The 16,793-nt window shown below is 40.7% G+C and overlaps 1 protein-coding gene across 5 annotated transcripts in view; it reads right to left on the bottom strand.

Annotated features, from left to right (window-relative positions):
- The window catches only part of LOC131217148 (vacuolar protein sorting-associated protein 52 A), a 44,022-nt gene that overhangs the window by 22,815 nt on the left and 4,414 nt on the right, over positions 1 to 16,793 (bottom strand). For 4 of the 5 annotated variants that reach the window (XM_058211934.1, XM_058211933.1, XM_058211936.1 and 1 more), the window contains exons 3-6: positions 6,212 to 6,306; positions 5,775 to 5,832; positions 3,820 to 3,915; positions 2,712 to 2,813 (exon numbers count right to left, since the gene is read on the bottom strand). In XM_058211934.1, the coding sequence (XP_058067917.1) occupies positions 2,712 to 2,813; positions 3,820 to 3,915; positions 5,775 to 5,832; positions 6,212 to 6,306 (351 nt within the window). Of the gene's footprint in view, positions 1 to 2,711; positions 2,814 to 3,819; positions 3,916 to 5,774; positions 5,863 to 6,211; positions 6,307 to 16,793 lie in introns of those variants that run through there. The other variant, XM_058211938.1, reaches the window with a different exon arrangement.

The following is a 16,793-nucleotide window of genomic DNA, read 5'->3' as shown; positions in this document are numbered from 1 at the left end:
AAGGGATTTTAGGTCGATCAACCTCTTAGTGGGCTTGTACAAGATCCTAGCAAAGATTTTGGCCTTAAGATTCAACTTGGTACTTAGTGAGGTGATTTCAAGATCTCAAGGGGCATTTGTAAAAGGCAGACAAATAGCAGATAGTGTTCTTGTAGCTCGTGACTATATTGACTCTTGTAAAAGGAAAGAATTGAGGGGCATTGTCTGCAAGCTAGATATTGAAAAAGCTTATGATCATGTAGATTGGAACTTTCTCGACTATATGCTACAACGTATGGGATGCAGGGAGAAATGGAGGGCTTGGATGCAAGTGTGTATTCGATTGCCAAAGTACTCAGTGTTGGTAAATGGAGCTCCCAGCGGATACTTTTCATCTTCTAGAGGTTTGCGACAAGGTGATCCATTATCACCTTATCTATTTGTAGTGGTAATGGAGGCATTAGGGAGGATGATTGAACAAGGGGTGTTGGCAGGTCTAGTGGAAGGCTTTCGGGTGGATAATTCATATTTTTAAATCTCTCATTTACAATATGTGGATGACACTTTACTATTATGCAAGGCGGATGAAATGAAAATTGATAACCTCCGGGCCATAATTACATGTTTCTAGGTAGTTCTGGGCTTAAAAGTTAACATAAGTAAAAGCGAAATTTTGAGAGTTGGGCTTTTAAAGGAGGAGATTGAGGCTTATGCAGCACGTTTTGGATGTAGAGCAGGCTTTTTCCCTTCCTCATATTTAGGGCTCCCCTTATGCATTGCAAAGCCACCCAAACATTTATAGAATGAAGTGATTGAAAGATTTGGAAAGAAATTATCAATGTCTAATCTTCTGATTTATTTCATGTCTAATCTTCTGAGTGTCATACGACGTTTCTTTGGCGATATGGTGCTCCTTTTAAGGTGGCCGCATTTGCATAGTTGGTGGGTAGGAGAAAGGTCCTTACAGCTGATAATCTTCGAAGGTGCAACTTGATATTGCCTAATGTGTGCCTTCTATGTTATAGTGATGATGAGTCAGTTGATCATCTATTCATTCATTGCCTCTTTGCATCAAAGATGTGGTCCAGCTTCTTCAACCTATTCAGACTTTCATGGGTCTCTCCAAGATCGATTGATCAGTTTTTCTTGGCTTGGCATGAAGGTGGAAAGAGTAAGAGTGGGAAGCGAATATGGAATTTATGCTTATTAGCAGGGCTTCGGAGCATTTGGTTGGAGAGAAATAATCTCTGCTTTCAACATTGAAGGGGCCGCTTTTTCTTTTTCTTTTTTGAAGTTTTTTATAGGGCAAAAATGAATGTAAGAAAAAATGAATGTAACTGAGTGGACGTATGCAACTAATGTTTCCCTGTTACTCAATTTCCAGCTAGCTGGTTAGATCTGTAGTGTGTTCTCTTTTCTTTCGTTTTTGTCTTTTCCCTTGCAATCTTTGGTCTTTGGCCTTTTTCAATAAAATTATCTTTTATCGCCTAAAAAAACGACAAAAAGTAAAGACACGATATCAAGAGTTTGTATAGAAATAAGTTCTCTTTCAAATGAGTTAAATATTGACATCAGTGAATAAATAGATAATTAGAAGAGAAACAACATAATTTACCACAGACAAATAAGGGGAGACACAACTTACAAACAGTAAAACAATTCTTCGGTTCTCATAGACAAATATGCGTATCCAAGTTTCAGATCTCTCAGTCTTGCTTAAAAGTCACAACAATATGATGTGACCTGGAATTTGAAATTTTGAAGTTCACATCATGGTCATCACTCTTTACTAAAACCAATGGGAAAAGATAGAATTTCCTCATCGTTTCTAGGACTACAAACCCTGAGGCATGCATGAGTACCTCGACATTAACGGAAATCCGATGATAGTGTGATCTTCACCTTATGGAGGAGGTATAAATGGTGGGGCACCAGCAATGCAAGTCTTCATGTTGACTTTAATTGGGTATTTAGCCCAGTAATGTGATGTCCAATCGTGAGGGTGACTGTTTACTAAGAGTTTTCAGAGAGATTGTCGCTAAAAAAGAACAATTTCATCAGAACACTAGCAGAAATTCCATCACAATCAAGGTATTCCGTAACAGCAACAGACTAACAATGGTCATAACGCCACCACCGTTACTTTTACAATACGGGTCATAACAGCTATTACGGCCCTCGTAACAGTCATTATGGTCTCTTTTTTTATTAAAAGAAAAATCTGAAAAACTTGTATCTGCCCCGTAACGTTGAGAAAAAAAAAATATGAAAAACATGTATCTGCCCCGTAACAAACCATCACGAGGTTGTTATGGCCTTCACAGGGAGCATAATGAGCCATTAACGGTGGTTACAGGTCATTTTTCCATAACGGTTATTATGGCCATTATGACCGCATAATGTGTAACGGATGCCACCGTTACTGTTACGTAACAGCCTTTACGGCCTTTATGACATGCCATGGAATAGATGGGAAATGGTTGTAGGGGCTAGAATGGTAAAAGTAGTCATAACAAAGGCACATCATCAACCCTTCATCCAATAAATTGATAAAATAAGAGTTGCTACCACTTTGTTCTTTTAAGATAATAATCTAAATATGCATATGCATCTTCTTTGCAAGCCTTTCATGCATGTCAGGCAATCGCTACAAACATAAAGGATTGTTAAATTTTAATTGCAGATCAAGGGGAAGAAAAAAAAAACAAGAAGTCTAATGTGCACTGAGATACCTGGAATCCACTGAGAAGAGTTTCCATCTGTGATAAAATGCCATCACAATCATGAATTTGATCATGTAGGGAGACCAAGTTATCACTCTCTTTTATGTAGTCCTGCGTGATTAGAAAAGGGTAAGAATCCTAAACGAATATGTACAATTGGGAACACAACCGCACAAAGCTGGAAAACAAAAACAATAATTAAAAATTATTAAAATAGTGAATACCACTAAATAATAGGTGGTTCCTTCTAAACGACTTATGACTCACATATTATTTACATGAAAATAGAGAATTGTGATTATAAAATATGCGCGAACAGATAAATTTTATTGCATTTTTTTGGAGGTTTTGGAGTTCAAACATAAGGAACGAGGTCAAGTTGGGAAGCCCCTCTTGCCAGTACTAACACACAAAATGATGATAGTAGTATGTGGGTAATCTGGGTCTAACTGGAATAAAGTGTTTGGGAATGATGATCAGGAGAGCAATTTTACCATGCATCACATAGATTCTTATTGTATATATGTTTCCAACATAAATTTGGGCCCTCTGCCAATTTTACCACGCAAGAAACATTTGCCACAAAATATTGCCTACATAGGTTTTACAATGTAAAAAGAAAACAATATAAGCATCCAATGCAGAGATATAAACAGGCTATAGTTCACCAAACCCATAAATAAAAACATCTGGCAAAAAGTTATCACATTTAATTCAGTCACTATCCTTCAAAGAACTGCAAATTTCTCCTATTTACAGAGCAGCTTCAGGTGCCAACATCAATGACTAAATAATTGACAAGTACACATGTCACCAATGTCCATTGTCTCTAACTGAACAAGAGATGTATCTATAACCTGTCAATTTATGCATAGGAAAGCAACTGTATATATTCCGTACATTAAAGAAACAGAATCTGCCAAATAAATCTTTGCAATGGGTACTATGCTTCTCAACAAGCATTCTTCTCTTGAAACAGGACTGCAACAAGAAGATTGATACTTTTGAACTATTACTAAGAAGCTTTTCCAAGTCAATGGATTACATGATTTGTAGCATCACCAGTTCCCCAAAAGAAATTGCTAACAACAAAACTCTAAAACTTAAATGCACCAACCTGAATTGAGTCCAATTCAACTTGACGCACATCCTTTTCAACACCCTTCGCATATTCACGCAATTTTGTGCCTTTAGCCAATATATTTGCCACTACCTACAAGAAAAAACAGAAGTGAAATAAAAATACATGAAATTTTGATCTCATAATCATCACTAACAACACACCAGAAGAAGATAGTGTCTACCAAAATTCTAATGAATATACCAATATGCAGACCTATCTTTACAATGCTTCTGTGAAATAATTAGATCTTAGACGGATACAAAAAAATGCTATTATTTTCTTTAATGGAACAAAGAACTTATATCAGGAGAGAGAGAGAGAGAGAGAGAGAGAGAGAGAGAGAGAACCATGCAACCTAGATTTCAAAAAACGAAAATGATCTCTAACTGTCGAAATTAGTGTGAATACCTCCTCCCTATGAAGAATCCACCAACTCATTGGCCCCTGTAAGGACAAGGAAGAAGGAGTACATACAAGGCAGTTCTCCCTGATCTCCTGAACCCAATTCGCTAACCACTAACCACTAACCACCAAGAAAACCTGCCAGTACTCCCCACCTAATAGCATTAGATGAGTCCATCTAATTCTAATGAATCTGAGATGCACAACCGAAGCTCTTTCACACCTTGCAAGATAGCATGGACCTCGGCACCACAAGATTCCCAAAAACCTAATCCTATCATCTTTTAACATTACGGAATGCATAGTTCTTCATTGTAGACTGTGAGCACTGCATAGCTACAATCAGCCCCATAGCCACCACTCATGCACGTGTAATAAAATTCAGCAAAGGATGAATGTTCGAAATATCGGTATTGCGTTACGTATCGCACCCTTGGGATACAGATACGTATCGGTTATCGCATGGGATATATCGGTTGTATCGCGTAATGTATTGTTGTTGTTGGAAACATGGGGAACATTGGAAATTGGTCGAATTTTTCAATGGAATTTCAATGATTGTTAAAAAAGACGTCAACACACACTTACAAATCAAAACATTACAAAAAACAAGTGCACATAATAGGTTTTCTATGTATGGGGTCCTAATCTATGCGTTGTCTAACTGAATTGATGTAAGTATATTTAAAGTTTATTCATATAATTTATAAACGTAAGAAGATGTGTGGAAACACAAGCAATACATTCAAAAGCAAAAGAAGAATCACTAAATCAGGTTACATACATGTTTGATTTTATGTTTGGACACAGATTGCAACCGATTTGCGAGAAATTGAATTTTTTTTTTGTTTTTTTCAATTTTCCGCAACTTGGTCCTTCTCCTCCAAATCTCAAAATCGAAGCTCACAATCCATGATTTTTCATGCAAAACATGAAAAAATATGGATTTGTAACAATTTGACTTTGTTTTAACATGATTTACAGAAGGAAAAAAAGGATCGAAAATAATTAAAAAAATGCTCACCGGATCGAACATGTGAGATATATCACACTACTCGTGCATTTCGTATCGCACAGGTGGGATACAAGAAATATCGTGGGATATATCGGCTGATATCGTCGATATTTAAAACACTGGCTCTAACCTCATATATGGATAGCATCAGCACCCAACGTAATAAGCATCACAGTTATCTTTTATATTGGTAAATGAAATATCACTTGAAAAGAACAAGAAATACATGATCCATCAACATAATGGATAAAAGAGAGGGCATATTTACTCCTTCCTTGGCAAGGGAACTCATTAACTTTGTGGGAATGCAATGATGCCCGAAGAAGCCAAGTCTCAGATTTCAGCACCACACTAATTGTATTGAGCATCACCCATATGGATTTGAAATTTCCATGTTACTTCAAACATGCAGTGGAGGCCTTTACATTTTTGTGTAGAGAATCAAATGCATATGTGACAACCTTATCAATGGACAATGAAGAACTAAAAGGGCAAAACAATAGAAAAGAAAATTGCTACTGAAGGTACTTACATCGTCATTCTTACATTCTTCTAGTTCTTGTTGTAGCCCCTCCAGTGATACATCATCACTACGCAAAACATATCCAAGGCATTTTCAGCTACAATATTCACAAAGAAACCAGTCTTGGATGGTCGTCAACATAAAATCAGATAGATACTGAAAGGAAGGAAAGAAGCAGTGCAGTTGCCAACCAAGAGGATACCATTTAAAAATAAAGGAATGTAGCACATTTATAGAATATTATTTTCTTCATACAATTGGAAGGGAGCTTTATGAAGTTACCAAAGTGTTTTAAGACCACTTAGCATTATCATCAAAAGGGAACTTCTATCCTTTCTATAGTTACTTCAGATACTTGACGCACCAATCTTCATGCATGACCCTAGAAAAACTACCATACTATACATTCAAAGAACACGAAAAAATTGGAAAGGATGGGGAAATACCTGCAAGCATCATCCTCAAAAGCCAAGTCCCCAACAAACAATCCTAAATCAAATCCATTCTTTTGGATATCATGTGTCTCACCATAGGAGTCACCCTGAAGCCAATTTTCAAAATTTTAGATGCTAAAAATAAATAGTGATTAGACTACTAAAGATAAAGCAATACATAAGTTAATGAAGAGTAATGGCTCACCAAATGCCAACTCCAATCATAGTATCTGAAAATTCGTTGGTAACTAACACACCTTACAGTAAGCATGGTTTTGAAAGTCCATATCAGATTGGCTGATATTTATCAGATCCATATCAGCCAGCTCTGATACACGATATGGAGCTGAAATAGCCTCTCTCAAAAATCTGTGGCAGTACCAGCACATATTGGTCGATACAAGCACATGCACACCATAATGGTTGTGCCAATCTGCCTATAATGCCCCTTCGATTTTTTTTCAATTTTCACTCTTTTCTTCTTTTTTCTTCTATTCAACCTTAGAGCTTAGAAACCCATTTCTAACTGGATCTAGGCTTGTTTTGGCAATCAAATTAGAAATTTTGAGTGGGATTTGAGGATTGAAGCATACTGGACGGTTTTGGTAAAATTGGGTAAACCATCACTTCCTTTTTTCTTTTCTTCTTCTTCTTCTTTTTTGAAGAGCAAAGAAATTTTGTTAAATCGAACAAATTTAGAAGCCAAAGACTCAAAAGCTCAACTCTCAACATATCAAGGCAACGGACAACATTCTTACCATAGAATGGTTCAATACGCCGTTAAATTCATGTTCAGAACTCAAAAAATGATAGATTCTTCTGTTTCGCATTTTGTTCCTTCTTTCTGACACTTCTTTTGTTGCAATTTTTTGGGCAAAAAAATTCTGGCCAATACAGGTCTGATACAGACTAGGCCAATGCAGCCGCTAAAACTGATATTCAGAACATTGATAGTAGCAGTCATGCTCTTAACCACTTAAAAGGAAAACATATTGTGATAGGATGGATAACCTAGTTATCTAGTGTAATGTCACTCAATATCCTTCACAACAGCATGGTACATGTCTTATAACTCTTAGCATAGCTACATGACTCAATTTACACATTCCAAATCAAGGATAGACATGTCCACCATGAACTATCTAGCATCGTATCATATCATCAACGTTGTCATCATCTCAACTTTATTTCAAGAAGTCGGGCATGGATTATATAAATGGTTAATGACAAAACTTTTACAATTGGCTCCCTACTAGACACTGTCCTCTTTTTCCCGGGCTCTTGAAACCGGCTATCGAAGAAGCTCACTTTTTTTCTTTTTTCTTTTTTCTTTTTCTTTTTTTTGAGAGGCAATGAAATGATTTATTGACACAAGGGGAAAAGAATACAACTGAGAGGACAGCAGTAACTACATCCCCAAAAAAGCAGAGACATCAAAATCTTTTACATCATTCAACACAAAAGCCCCCTAGATAACATAGCCCTTAGCCACACTTAGGAGGAACTCCTCCAACCTAGAGCTATTATGAAAGTAGTGCCTATTCCTCTCAAGCCAAGTGGCCCACAACACGGCCGGAAGAACAAGGAACCATATTGGTCTGAGAGGCTTAACTGCACACCCGCCATGCCAAGCTCAAAGAAGCTTGGAAGAGGACCCTGGCATAACCCATGGCATGTTGAAGTGGCCAAGGAAGAACAACCAGATCGAGGAGGAGAAAGGACAGGGTATAAATAGACGATCAATTGTATCTGCTTCCCGCTTGCAAAGGGAACACATATTGGGGACTAACATGCCTCTCTTTTGAAGACTGCCAACGTCAAAACCAGTGTTCGAAATATCGGTATCGTGTTACGTATCGCACCCTTGGGATACAAATACATATCGGTTATGGCATGGGATATATCGATTGTATCGTGTAATGTATTGACATTGTTGGAAACATGGGGAAACATTGGAAATTGGTCGAAGTTTTCAATGAAATTTCAGTGATTGTTAAAAAAGACGTCAATAGATGCTTACAAATCAAAACATTACGGAGAAAAAAAAAAAAAAAAAAAACCAAGTGCACATAATATGTTTTCTTTGTATGGGGTCCTAATTTATGTGTTGTCTAACTAAATTGATGCGAGTGTATTCAAAGTTCATTCATATAATTTATAAATGTAAGAAAGACGTGTGGAAATACAAACAATACATTCAAAAGCAAAAGAAGAATCACTAGATCAGGTTACATGTGTGATTTTATGTTTGGACATAAAGATTGCAACCGATTTGCAATAAATTGAGAAATTTTTTATTTTTTTCAATTTTCCCCAACTCGGTCCTTCTCCAAATCTCAAAATCGAAGCTCCCAATCCATGACCGATTTGCGATAAATTGAGAATTTTTTTATTTTTTTCAATTTTCCACAACTCGGTCCTTCCCCAAATCTCAAAATCGAAGCTCCCGATCCATGATTTTTTATGTAAAACATGAAAAATCATGAATTTGGAACAATTTGACACTAATTTAACATAATTTACTGGGGAAAAAATGATCAGAAATAAAAAAATGCTCATCGGATCGAACATGTGGGATATATCCCACTACTTAAGATATATCGTGGATATATCGGCCGATATCATCGATTTTTAAAACACTAGTCAAAACCTTGTTCCTAGCCACTAACCAAGTAAAGGCGGCGACCTTAGGAAGAGCTCCGTAGAACCAAAAGTGAAAGGCATGGTCGCTCCAATGAACCAATCCCTCTGACCAGAAGAAGCTATGAAAGGAACGAACCAAAAAAGCAATTGGAGCTATGAATGAGCACACTAAAGAGTCCCTCTCCCCAGGAGATGGAATAAGGGGCAGTTCAACTGATCCAGGAGCAGCAAAAAATCATCCAGCTTGGAATCTGCAAGATCTCTTCTGCATAGGGGAGCCCAAAGGGCTAAGTGATGCAAACATCAGTGGTGTACCCTTTAGAGTGTACTAGAGGAGGAGGCGTCGCCGATAGAGTACCAGAGCGAAGGAGTTGATGTGGATGGACGATGGGTCCATTGGACCCACTTTCTGACGTGCTACGAGTGCAGGAGCGGCATGACTGCACCCCGACCATAGATCTATGGATTGGATTTCACACCCTACCACACGGGTGTTCACCCCGACCATAGATCCATGGGTCGGATTTCACACCCTACCACATGGGTGTTTTAGTTTTAGACTTTTTTGTTCTTTTTCTTATTTCAAGAGCTTTATTGCAACTTTCTTTATTTTTCGTATTTTTTGTTATTTTTCTTGTTTCTAGGGACTTTGATGCACTTTTACTTTTTCCATAGCTTATATATACGTTATGAGAAACCCTATTTTCATTATTATTGAATGAATAGAAATTCGTCTCTTTTCTTCCTCTTTATTCAAGAGATTAGGGTTTCAGGATTGGCCCTTGGGTGTTGAGGATTCCATCCCGATTTCAGGTTTTCCTCTTTCTAAGATCTTCGAGGTGCAGGAAAAGGTAAGAATCATCTTCCTTCTTTTCTTTTGATGACAAAAGGACCTATACCTTCTTTATCTCAAACCCCTCATCTTTCACCCATTTGGTTCCTCTCTGGATATCCCCTTTTTAGTTTGAACGGAAAATAGAGATGGTTAGTCAGTAGAATCATATCCAAGTTTAATCGTGGACTGACTTATGCTAGATCTGGGATATCCTCATATCCCAAGGTCCTCCCTTTTTACTGTTTACGTGATCTTATGCTAAAGGGCATAATCCTGACGGAATAACCTCATCTTCGTGTTGAGATTTACTTAATCCCTTTGATTGGAAACAGTTAGTTAATTGGTGTATTTATTTGAATATTCTTTAACCTGATTATACATGCATCTAAGGTTGGGTCATCACATGTCCCTGCATCAAATTTGGTATCAAAGTACAGTTTTAGCGTAGGTCAGTTTCTTGTTAATCCATCTTTGTGGTGAAAATTTTCTACAAAAAACTTTTACCCAAATTTTAAAAATCGTTTAGGTTTTGAGCGCGTGACCGACTCTGCGTAGGGGTCATATTTTGTTGAGTTTAGTCAGCCCTTTTTCCTAGGTTTTGTGGAGTCCCCATATAGATCTAGGCTATATAAGGTAGTTGCCTTGCATTGGTATCATCGTTTTTACCCTTTTCTCGCACATAGATATAGGACCATTCACTTGTCATTCCTGGTGTATGCCCATGTGCACTGGTCGTGGGTTCGGTCTCTATTACAACATGGACTCCAATCAATTTACCAAGGCTATGGAGGGTTTAACTAAGAGAATGGATCAACAATTTCGAACCTTAATGGATAATATCGTGCAATAGTTTGCACATCAAGATGGTAGGTTCACGCGTCTAGAGGAGAGAGTTGTGCGTTTAGAGGCTGGTATTCTAACCGCCACTGTAGGTGGAGCCCAAGCGACCCTTGACACTGGAGTTGTCGATCAGTCCCAAGTTGTGGGCCCTGATCCGCATAGGGATGGTTTGGGAGCAGACCAGGCCCGTGAGCCTGGTAACAGACATGATGGGATGTATCCATTACCACCTACACACAATCGTGATCCTGTTCTTCTCGCCCAATGGGAGGGTCATGATGGGATGCGTCGTCAGCACCCCTAGAGATATCATGAGCATAAGGACCCTGTTTCTAAGGTCATGAAGGGCATCAAGGTTGACGCCCCCAGTTTCGATGGGAGATTGGACCCCAAAGTTTTTTCTGACTAGTTAGCAGACATGGACCACTTCTTTAAGTGGTACGGTCTGCCAGACCCACAACGAGTCAGGTTCGCCAAGATGAAATTGGTAGGTCAAGCAAAACTATATTGGGGAAATGTGAAGCATCGTCGTGAGCGATCTGGAGAGGGGCCAGTTCTCTTTTGGATTGATATGAAAGAGTTGTTGCGAGAGAAGTATGTTCTGCTTTCTTACAAGCAGAAGCTGTTGGATTAATGACACATTTTGCGCCAAGGACCCGTGATGGTGACGAAATACATTGCCAAATTCGATGAATATATGATGAGGTGCGATGTGGATGAGGACCCTGCTGTAGTTCTCTCCCGTTTCCATATGGGCCTCAGGCCTGAGCTTTAGCAGGAGCTCACACTTCACATGGTCACCAGTCTAGAATATACTTACTAGGTGGTGCAAGAACTGGAGCACTGTGTGCGCCAATCCAATGTGAGGGGGATTGATTTTTGACCTACTATGCCTAGAGTAGCTCCGCAAGGAGTGAGACCTCAGGTCGGAATTCAACCCAGAACTTAACCTGGTACACAACCAGTCAACAAAAATCGAAGTAATAATATGACTGGACCAAGTACTAGGCCCGCAATGCCAAGGCAGTGTTACCGCTGTGGTGGCATGGGTCACATCACTGCCGAGTGTTCAAATAAGGGTGGGCGCATTGCCTTTGTTTCCGAACACCCCATAGAAGAAGAAGTAACAGATAACGTTGATGGTGACCAGGGTGATAAGGAGATCATTATCCCCTCCCTTGACCTGGCTAGTGATGTCGAGGATGATACCGTGGAGACTATCCCACTTGCAATGGTGAGGTGCGCCTTGACCCAAATGAAGGAAAGCGAAGATTGGCGCAGAACCACCATTTTCCACACTTACGCCAAGTGCGAAGAAAAGAGCTGCAAAGTGATCATAGACGGCGAGAGCTGTGAAAATGTAGTTTCCCAGTTACCTTAAGTCGCCTGGGGTTAAAGCCAGTCCCTCACCCCAACTCATATAGAGTTTCTTGGGTGGATGCGACATCCCTCCCTATGACCCAGCATTGCCTTGCTCTGATTGAGTTTAGACCATACAAGGACAAGTTGTGGTGTGATGTGGTCACGATGGACATTGGTCATATCATCTTGAGAAGGTCATAGCTCTATGACAAAGATGTCACAATATTCGGGCGTACGAATAATTGTGTATTTAAGCATGAAGGAAAGAAGCTTGTCTTAAGCCCGCTCCCTCCCAAATCGTCAACAGGAGCGAAAGATGTTGCGTCCCCAGGCAATCCTAAGAGTCAAAGGGCGCCTCAGTCGAAGTCTCTCCACATCATAGATGTTAAGGAGTTTGAGAGAGAGACTAAGGCGGGGACTATAGTGTACGGCCTACTGGCTAGGGAGAGTACACCTGAGGTTGCTATGGGGATACCCCAGGAGGCTCGTCCGGTCCTAGAGGAGTTTCAGGATGTCTTCCCTGAAGACCTTCTAGACAAGCTTCCACCGATGCAAAACATTCAGCATGCAATAGATCTCGTCCCGAGGGTGACCTTACCAAACCTCCCTCACTACAGAATGAAGCCCACCAAGCATGTCGAGTTGAAGAGGCGGGTGGATGAATTGCTTAAAAAGGAATTCATTCGTGAGAGTCTGAGCCCGTGCGCCGTGCCCGCGCTTCTTACGCCCAAGAAAGACGGCACGTGGCGCATGTGTGTTGATAGTAGAGCCATAAACAAGATCACTGTCAAGTATCGGTTTCTCATCCCGAGGCTTGATGACATGCTTGACATGATGGCCGCCTCTACTATCTCTTCGAAAATTGACCTCAAGAGTGGTTATCACCAAATTCGTGTTCGCCCGGGAGATGAATGGAAAACTGCCTTCAAGATGAAGGACGGGCTGTACGAGTGGCTGGTTATGCCCTTCGAGTTAACCAATGCCCCAAGTACGTTTATGATGGTGATAACCCAGGTGATGCGACCCTTTATGGGCAAGTTTTTAGTTGTGTACTTTGATGATATCCCCATCTATAGTACGTCCCCTAGCCAGCACACTGAGCACTTGAGGGAAGTCTGCAATGCCTTACACGTAGAAAAGCTCTATGCAAACCTCAAGAAGTGTTCCTTCTTGACCTCTCGTGTTATCTTCCTGGGATTCGTTGTATCGTCAGAGGGTATGTCTGTAGACCCTGAGAAAGTCAAGGCCACTGTCAATTGGCCTAAGCCGCGTACCATACATGATGTGCAAAGCTTTCACGGCCTAACTACGTTCTATCGGCGGTTAATCCGTGGATTTAGCTCAATTATGGCTCCCATCACAAATTGCATACAAAAAGGGGAGTTTCAATGGACTAAAGCCGCGACACGTGCTTTCTTGGAAATTAAAAAGAAGATAACGGAAGCGCGAGTCATGCGTCTACCTGACTTTACCAAAGCCTTTGAGGTAGCGTGTGACGCATCAGGAATTGCCATAGGTGGAGTGTTAAGCCAAGAGGGACATCCTATGGCTTTTTTCAGTGCGAAGATGAACGAGGCTAAACAACGTTACTCCACTTATGACAAGGAGTTCTATGCGGTTGTGTAATCATTACGCCGTTGGCGACATTATTTATTACCGCAAGAATTTGTCTTGTTCTCTGATCATGAGGCTTTGAAATATTTGAGCTCTCAAAAGAAATTGAGCCCTAGGCATGCCAAGTGGGCACAATTTCTTCAAGAGTACATGTTTGTGCTTAAGCACAAGGCTAGAAAAGAGAATAAGGTTGCCAACGCACTCAGCCGTCATATCATGATGCTGCGGTCCATGAGTATTGAAGTTACGGGCTTTGAGCAACTCAAGGGTGAGTACTCAAAAAGTCCTGATTTTGGGATCATTTATGAGTCATTGTCTAGTGACCCGCCCTCGAGGAGTGCGGAATTCGTCCTTACAAATAGATATCTTTTTAGAGGGGACAAGCTATGTATCCCACGCACATCCCTCTGCGATTTTCTAGTTTGGGAGCCGCATGCTGGAGGGATGGCAGGTCACTTTGGTCGAGATAAAACAGTTGCCCTTGTGTCTGATCATTTCTATTGGCCTAATCTCCAGCGAGATGTGGCTAAGATTGTAGGGCAGTGTCGGACATGTCAACTGGCGAAGCATTGAAAGCAAAATACAGGTTTATATACTCCTTTGCCAATTCCACATGCCCCGTGGCAAGATATTAGTATAGACTTTGTACTTGGGCTTCCCAAGACTATTCGTAAGCACGACTCCATACTCATGGTTGCTGATCGAATTTCTAAGATGACCCATTTCCTACCCTGTTATAAGACCTCAGATGCCTCCCACTTCTCTAAGTTATTCTTTCAGGAGGTTGTGCGACTCCATGGAGTACCTAGATCCATCGTGTCTGACAGAGATACTAGGTTCATTAGTTATTTTTAGAAGACTCTCTAGCATCTTTTGGGTACGAGGCTCCAGTTTACTTCAGCATATCATCCCCATTCGATGGTCAAACAGAGGTAGTGAACCGTAGCCCAGGGGATTTGTTACGATGTCTGGTTGGAGACCACCACAAGACCTGGGACACTATTCTTCCCACAGCAAAGTTTGCGTATAATTCTTCAGTGAATAGGTCCACAGGAATGAGCCCATTTGAAATTGTTTCGGGTCTTAAACCCCGAGTCCCCATAGATTTGATCCCCATGACTACCCCACAGCGTTCGTCTAAGTTAGGAGAGTCCTTCGCCCAACACATACTTGCATTGCATGGTGAGATCAGGAGGAAGATTAATTCAAGTAATAAACATTATAAACTTTCTGCTGACACTCACAAGAGATTTAGAGAATTTCAACCTGGAGATGACGTCATAGTACGTATTAGGTCTGATCAGTTTCCACCTGGATCCGTGAAGAAGCTTCATGCCCGTAGCATAGGCCCACATAAAATTGTGAAAAGGTTGGGGTCTAATGCTTATGTTGTTGATATCCCTGCTATCATGGGCATCAGTTCCATATTTAATGTAGAAGATCTAGTTCCTTTTCACGAGTCATTACCTCTATCCACTGGTTCCTCTGTTTGTTCCCAGACCCCCTATATACGAACCTTGGCCACAGCTTATCTTCCTGTACCCATCTTACCTTCTCTTCCACCTGCACCGAGAAGAGACGAGATCGAGGGAATTTTGGACTCCGAGGCGATTTCCACTCGCTCCGAGGGTTTCCAGAAATTCCTAGTCAAATGGAGGAACAAGCCCATTATAGATAACTCTTGGATCACAAAGGCAGAGCTGCAACACATCAACCCCGATTTGCTCGAGAGATACAGGAGTTTACTTTCGTCAGTGGCGAATTCTTCCTACCCGGGGAGAATTGATGCGGACATCAGTGGTGCACCCTTTAGAGTGTACCAGAGAAAGAGGCGTCGCCGACAGAGTACCAAAGCGGAGGAGTTGATGTGGATGGACGATGGGTCCATCGGACCCACTTTCTGACGTGCTACGAGTGCAGAAGCGGCATGACCGCACCCCGACTATAGATTTATGGGTCGGATTTCACACCCTACCGCACGGGTGTTCACCCCGACCATAGATCCATGGGTCGGATTTCACACCTTACCACACGGGTATTTTAGTTTTAGACTTTTTTGTTCTTTTTCTTGCTTCCAGGAGCTTTAGTGCACTTTTACTTTTTCCATAACTTATATATACCTAGTAAGAAACCTTATTTTCATTATTATTGAATGAATAGAAATTCGTCTCTTTTCTTCCTCTTTATTCAAGATATTAGGGTTTAAAGATTGGCCCTTGAGTGTTGAGGATTCCACCCCAATTTCAGGTTTCCCTCTTTCTAAGATCTTCGAGGTGCAGGAAAATGTAAGAATGATCCTCATTCTTTTCTTTTGACGACAAAATGACCTATACCTTCTTCATCTCGAACCCCTCATCCTTCACCTCTTTGGTTCCTCTCTGGATATTCCCTTTCTAGTTCGAACGGAAAAGAGAGATGGTTAATCAGTAGAATCAGATCCAAGCTTAATCGTGGACTGACTTATGCTAGATCTGGGATATCCTCATATCCCGAGGTCCTCCCTTTTTACTGTTTACGTGATCTTATGCTAAGGGGCATAATCCTGACGGAATAACCCGTCTTCGTGTTGAGATTTACTTAACCTTTTTTATTGGAAACAGTTAGTTAATTGGTGTATTTATTTGAAAATTCTTTAACCTGATTATACATGCATATAGGGTTAGGTCATCACATGTCCCTACATCACTGAGGGACTACTACGAGAGTAGCGATCATGCACCTTAATGTCCCTAGATGAGGCCAAGCAGGACAGGCTCAAAAAAGCTTGAGAGGGGGGATTCCCACACCAACCCTCTTCCTTCAACCCATATTTGCTAGCAATCAGCTCACGCCACAGACTACCTTCCTCGGTGCCAAAGCACCATAGCCATTTGCCCAAGAGGGCTATGTTCATGCTATGAGGATCCTTAATTCCAGCACTCCCCTGAGAATATGGGCAACAAACATCTTCCCATTTCACAAGATGGAATTTATGCCCTTCTTCCGATCCTCTCCATAGAAAGTCTCTTCTAAGCATTTCAAGTTTTTCCAGCATCACTTAGGGGCACTTGAATAGGGAGAGAGTAGATGGGCATATTGGAGAAGGCGGCCTTGATGAGAGTGAGGCGAGCACCTAGCGAAAGGTAGTGGCTCTTCCACTTTAAGAGTTTTCTCTCGATTCTCTCCACCTTATTGACTTTTAACCCATATACAACCTCAAAGCAAACCATAACTTTGTACAAGTTGTTGATCTTAACTAGATCGGCATCGTAGAAAATAATGGTATCATTCGCATACTAAAGATGGGAGGGCTATTTCCCC

Source organism: Magnolia sinica, chromosome 10 (genome assembly GCF_029962835.1).
Source record: "Magnolia sinica isolate HGM2019 chromosome 10, MsV1, whole genome shotgun sequence".
Lineage (NCBI taxonomy): Eukaryota > Viridiplantae > Streptophyta > Magnoliopsida > Magnoliales > Magnoliaceae > Magnolia > Magnolia sinica.
Note: the sequence above shows the minus strand (reverse complement) of the source record. Positions and strands in the feature narration are given on the sequence as shown.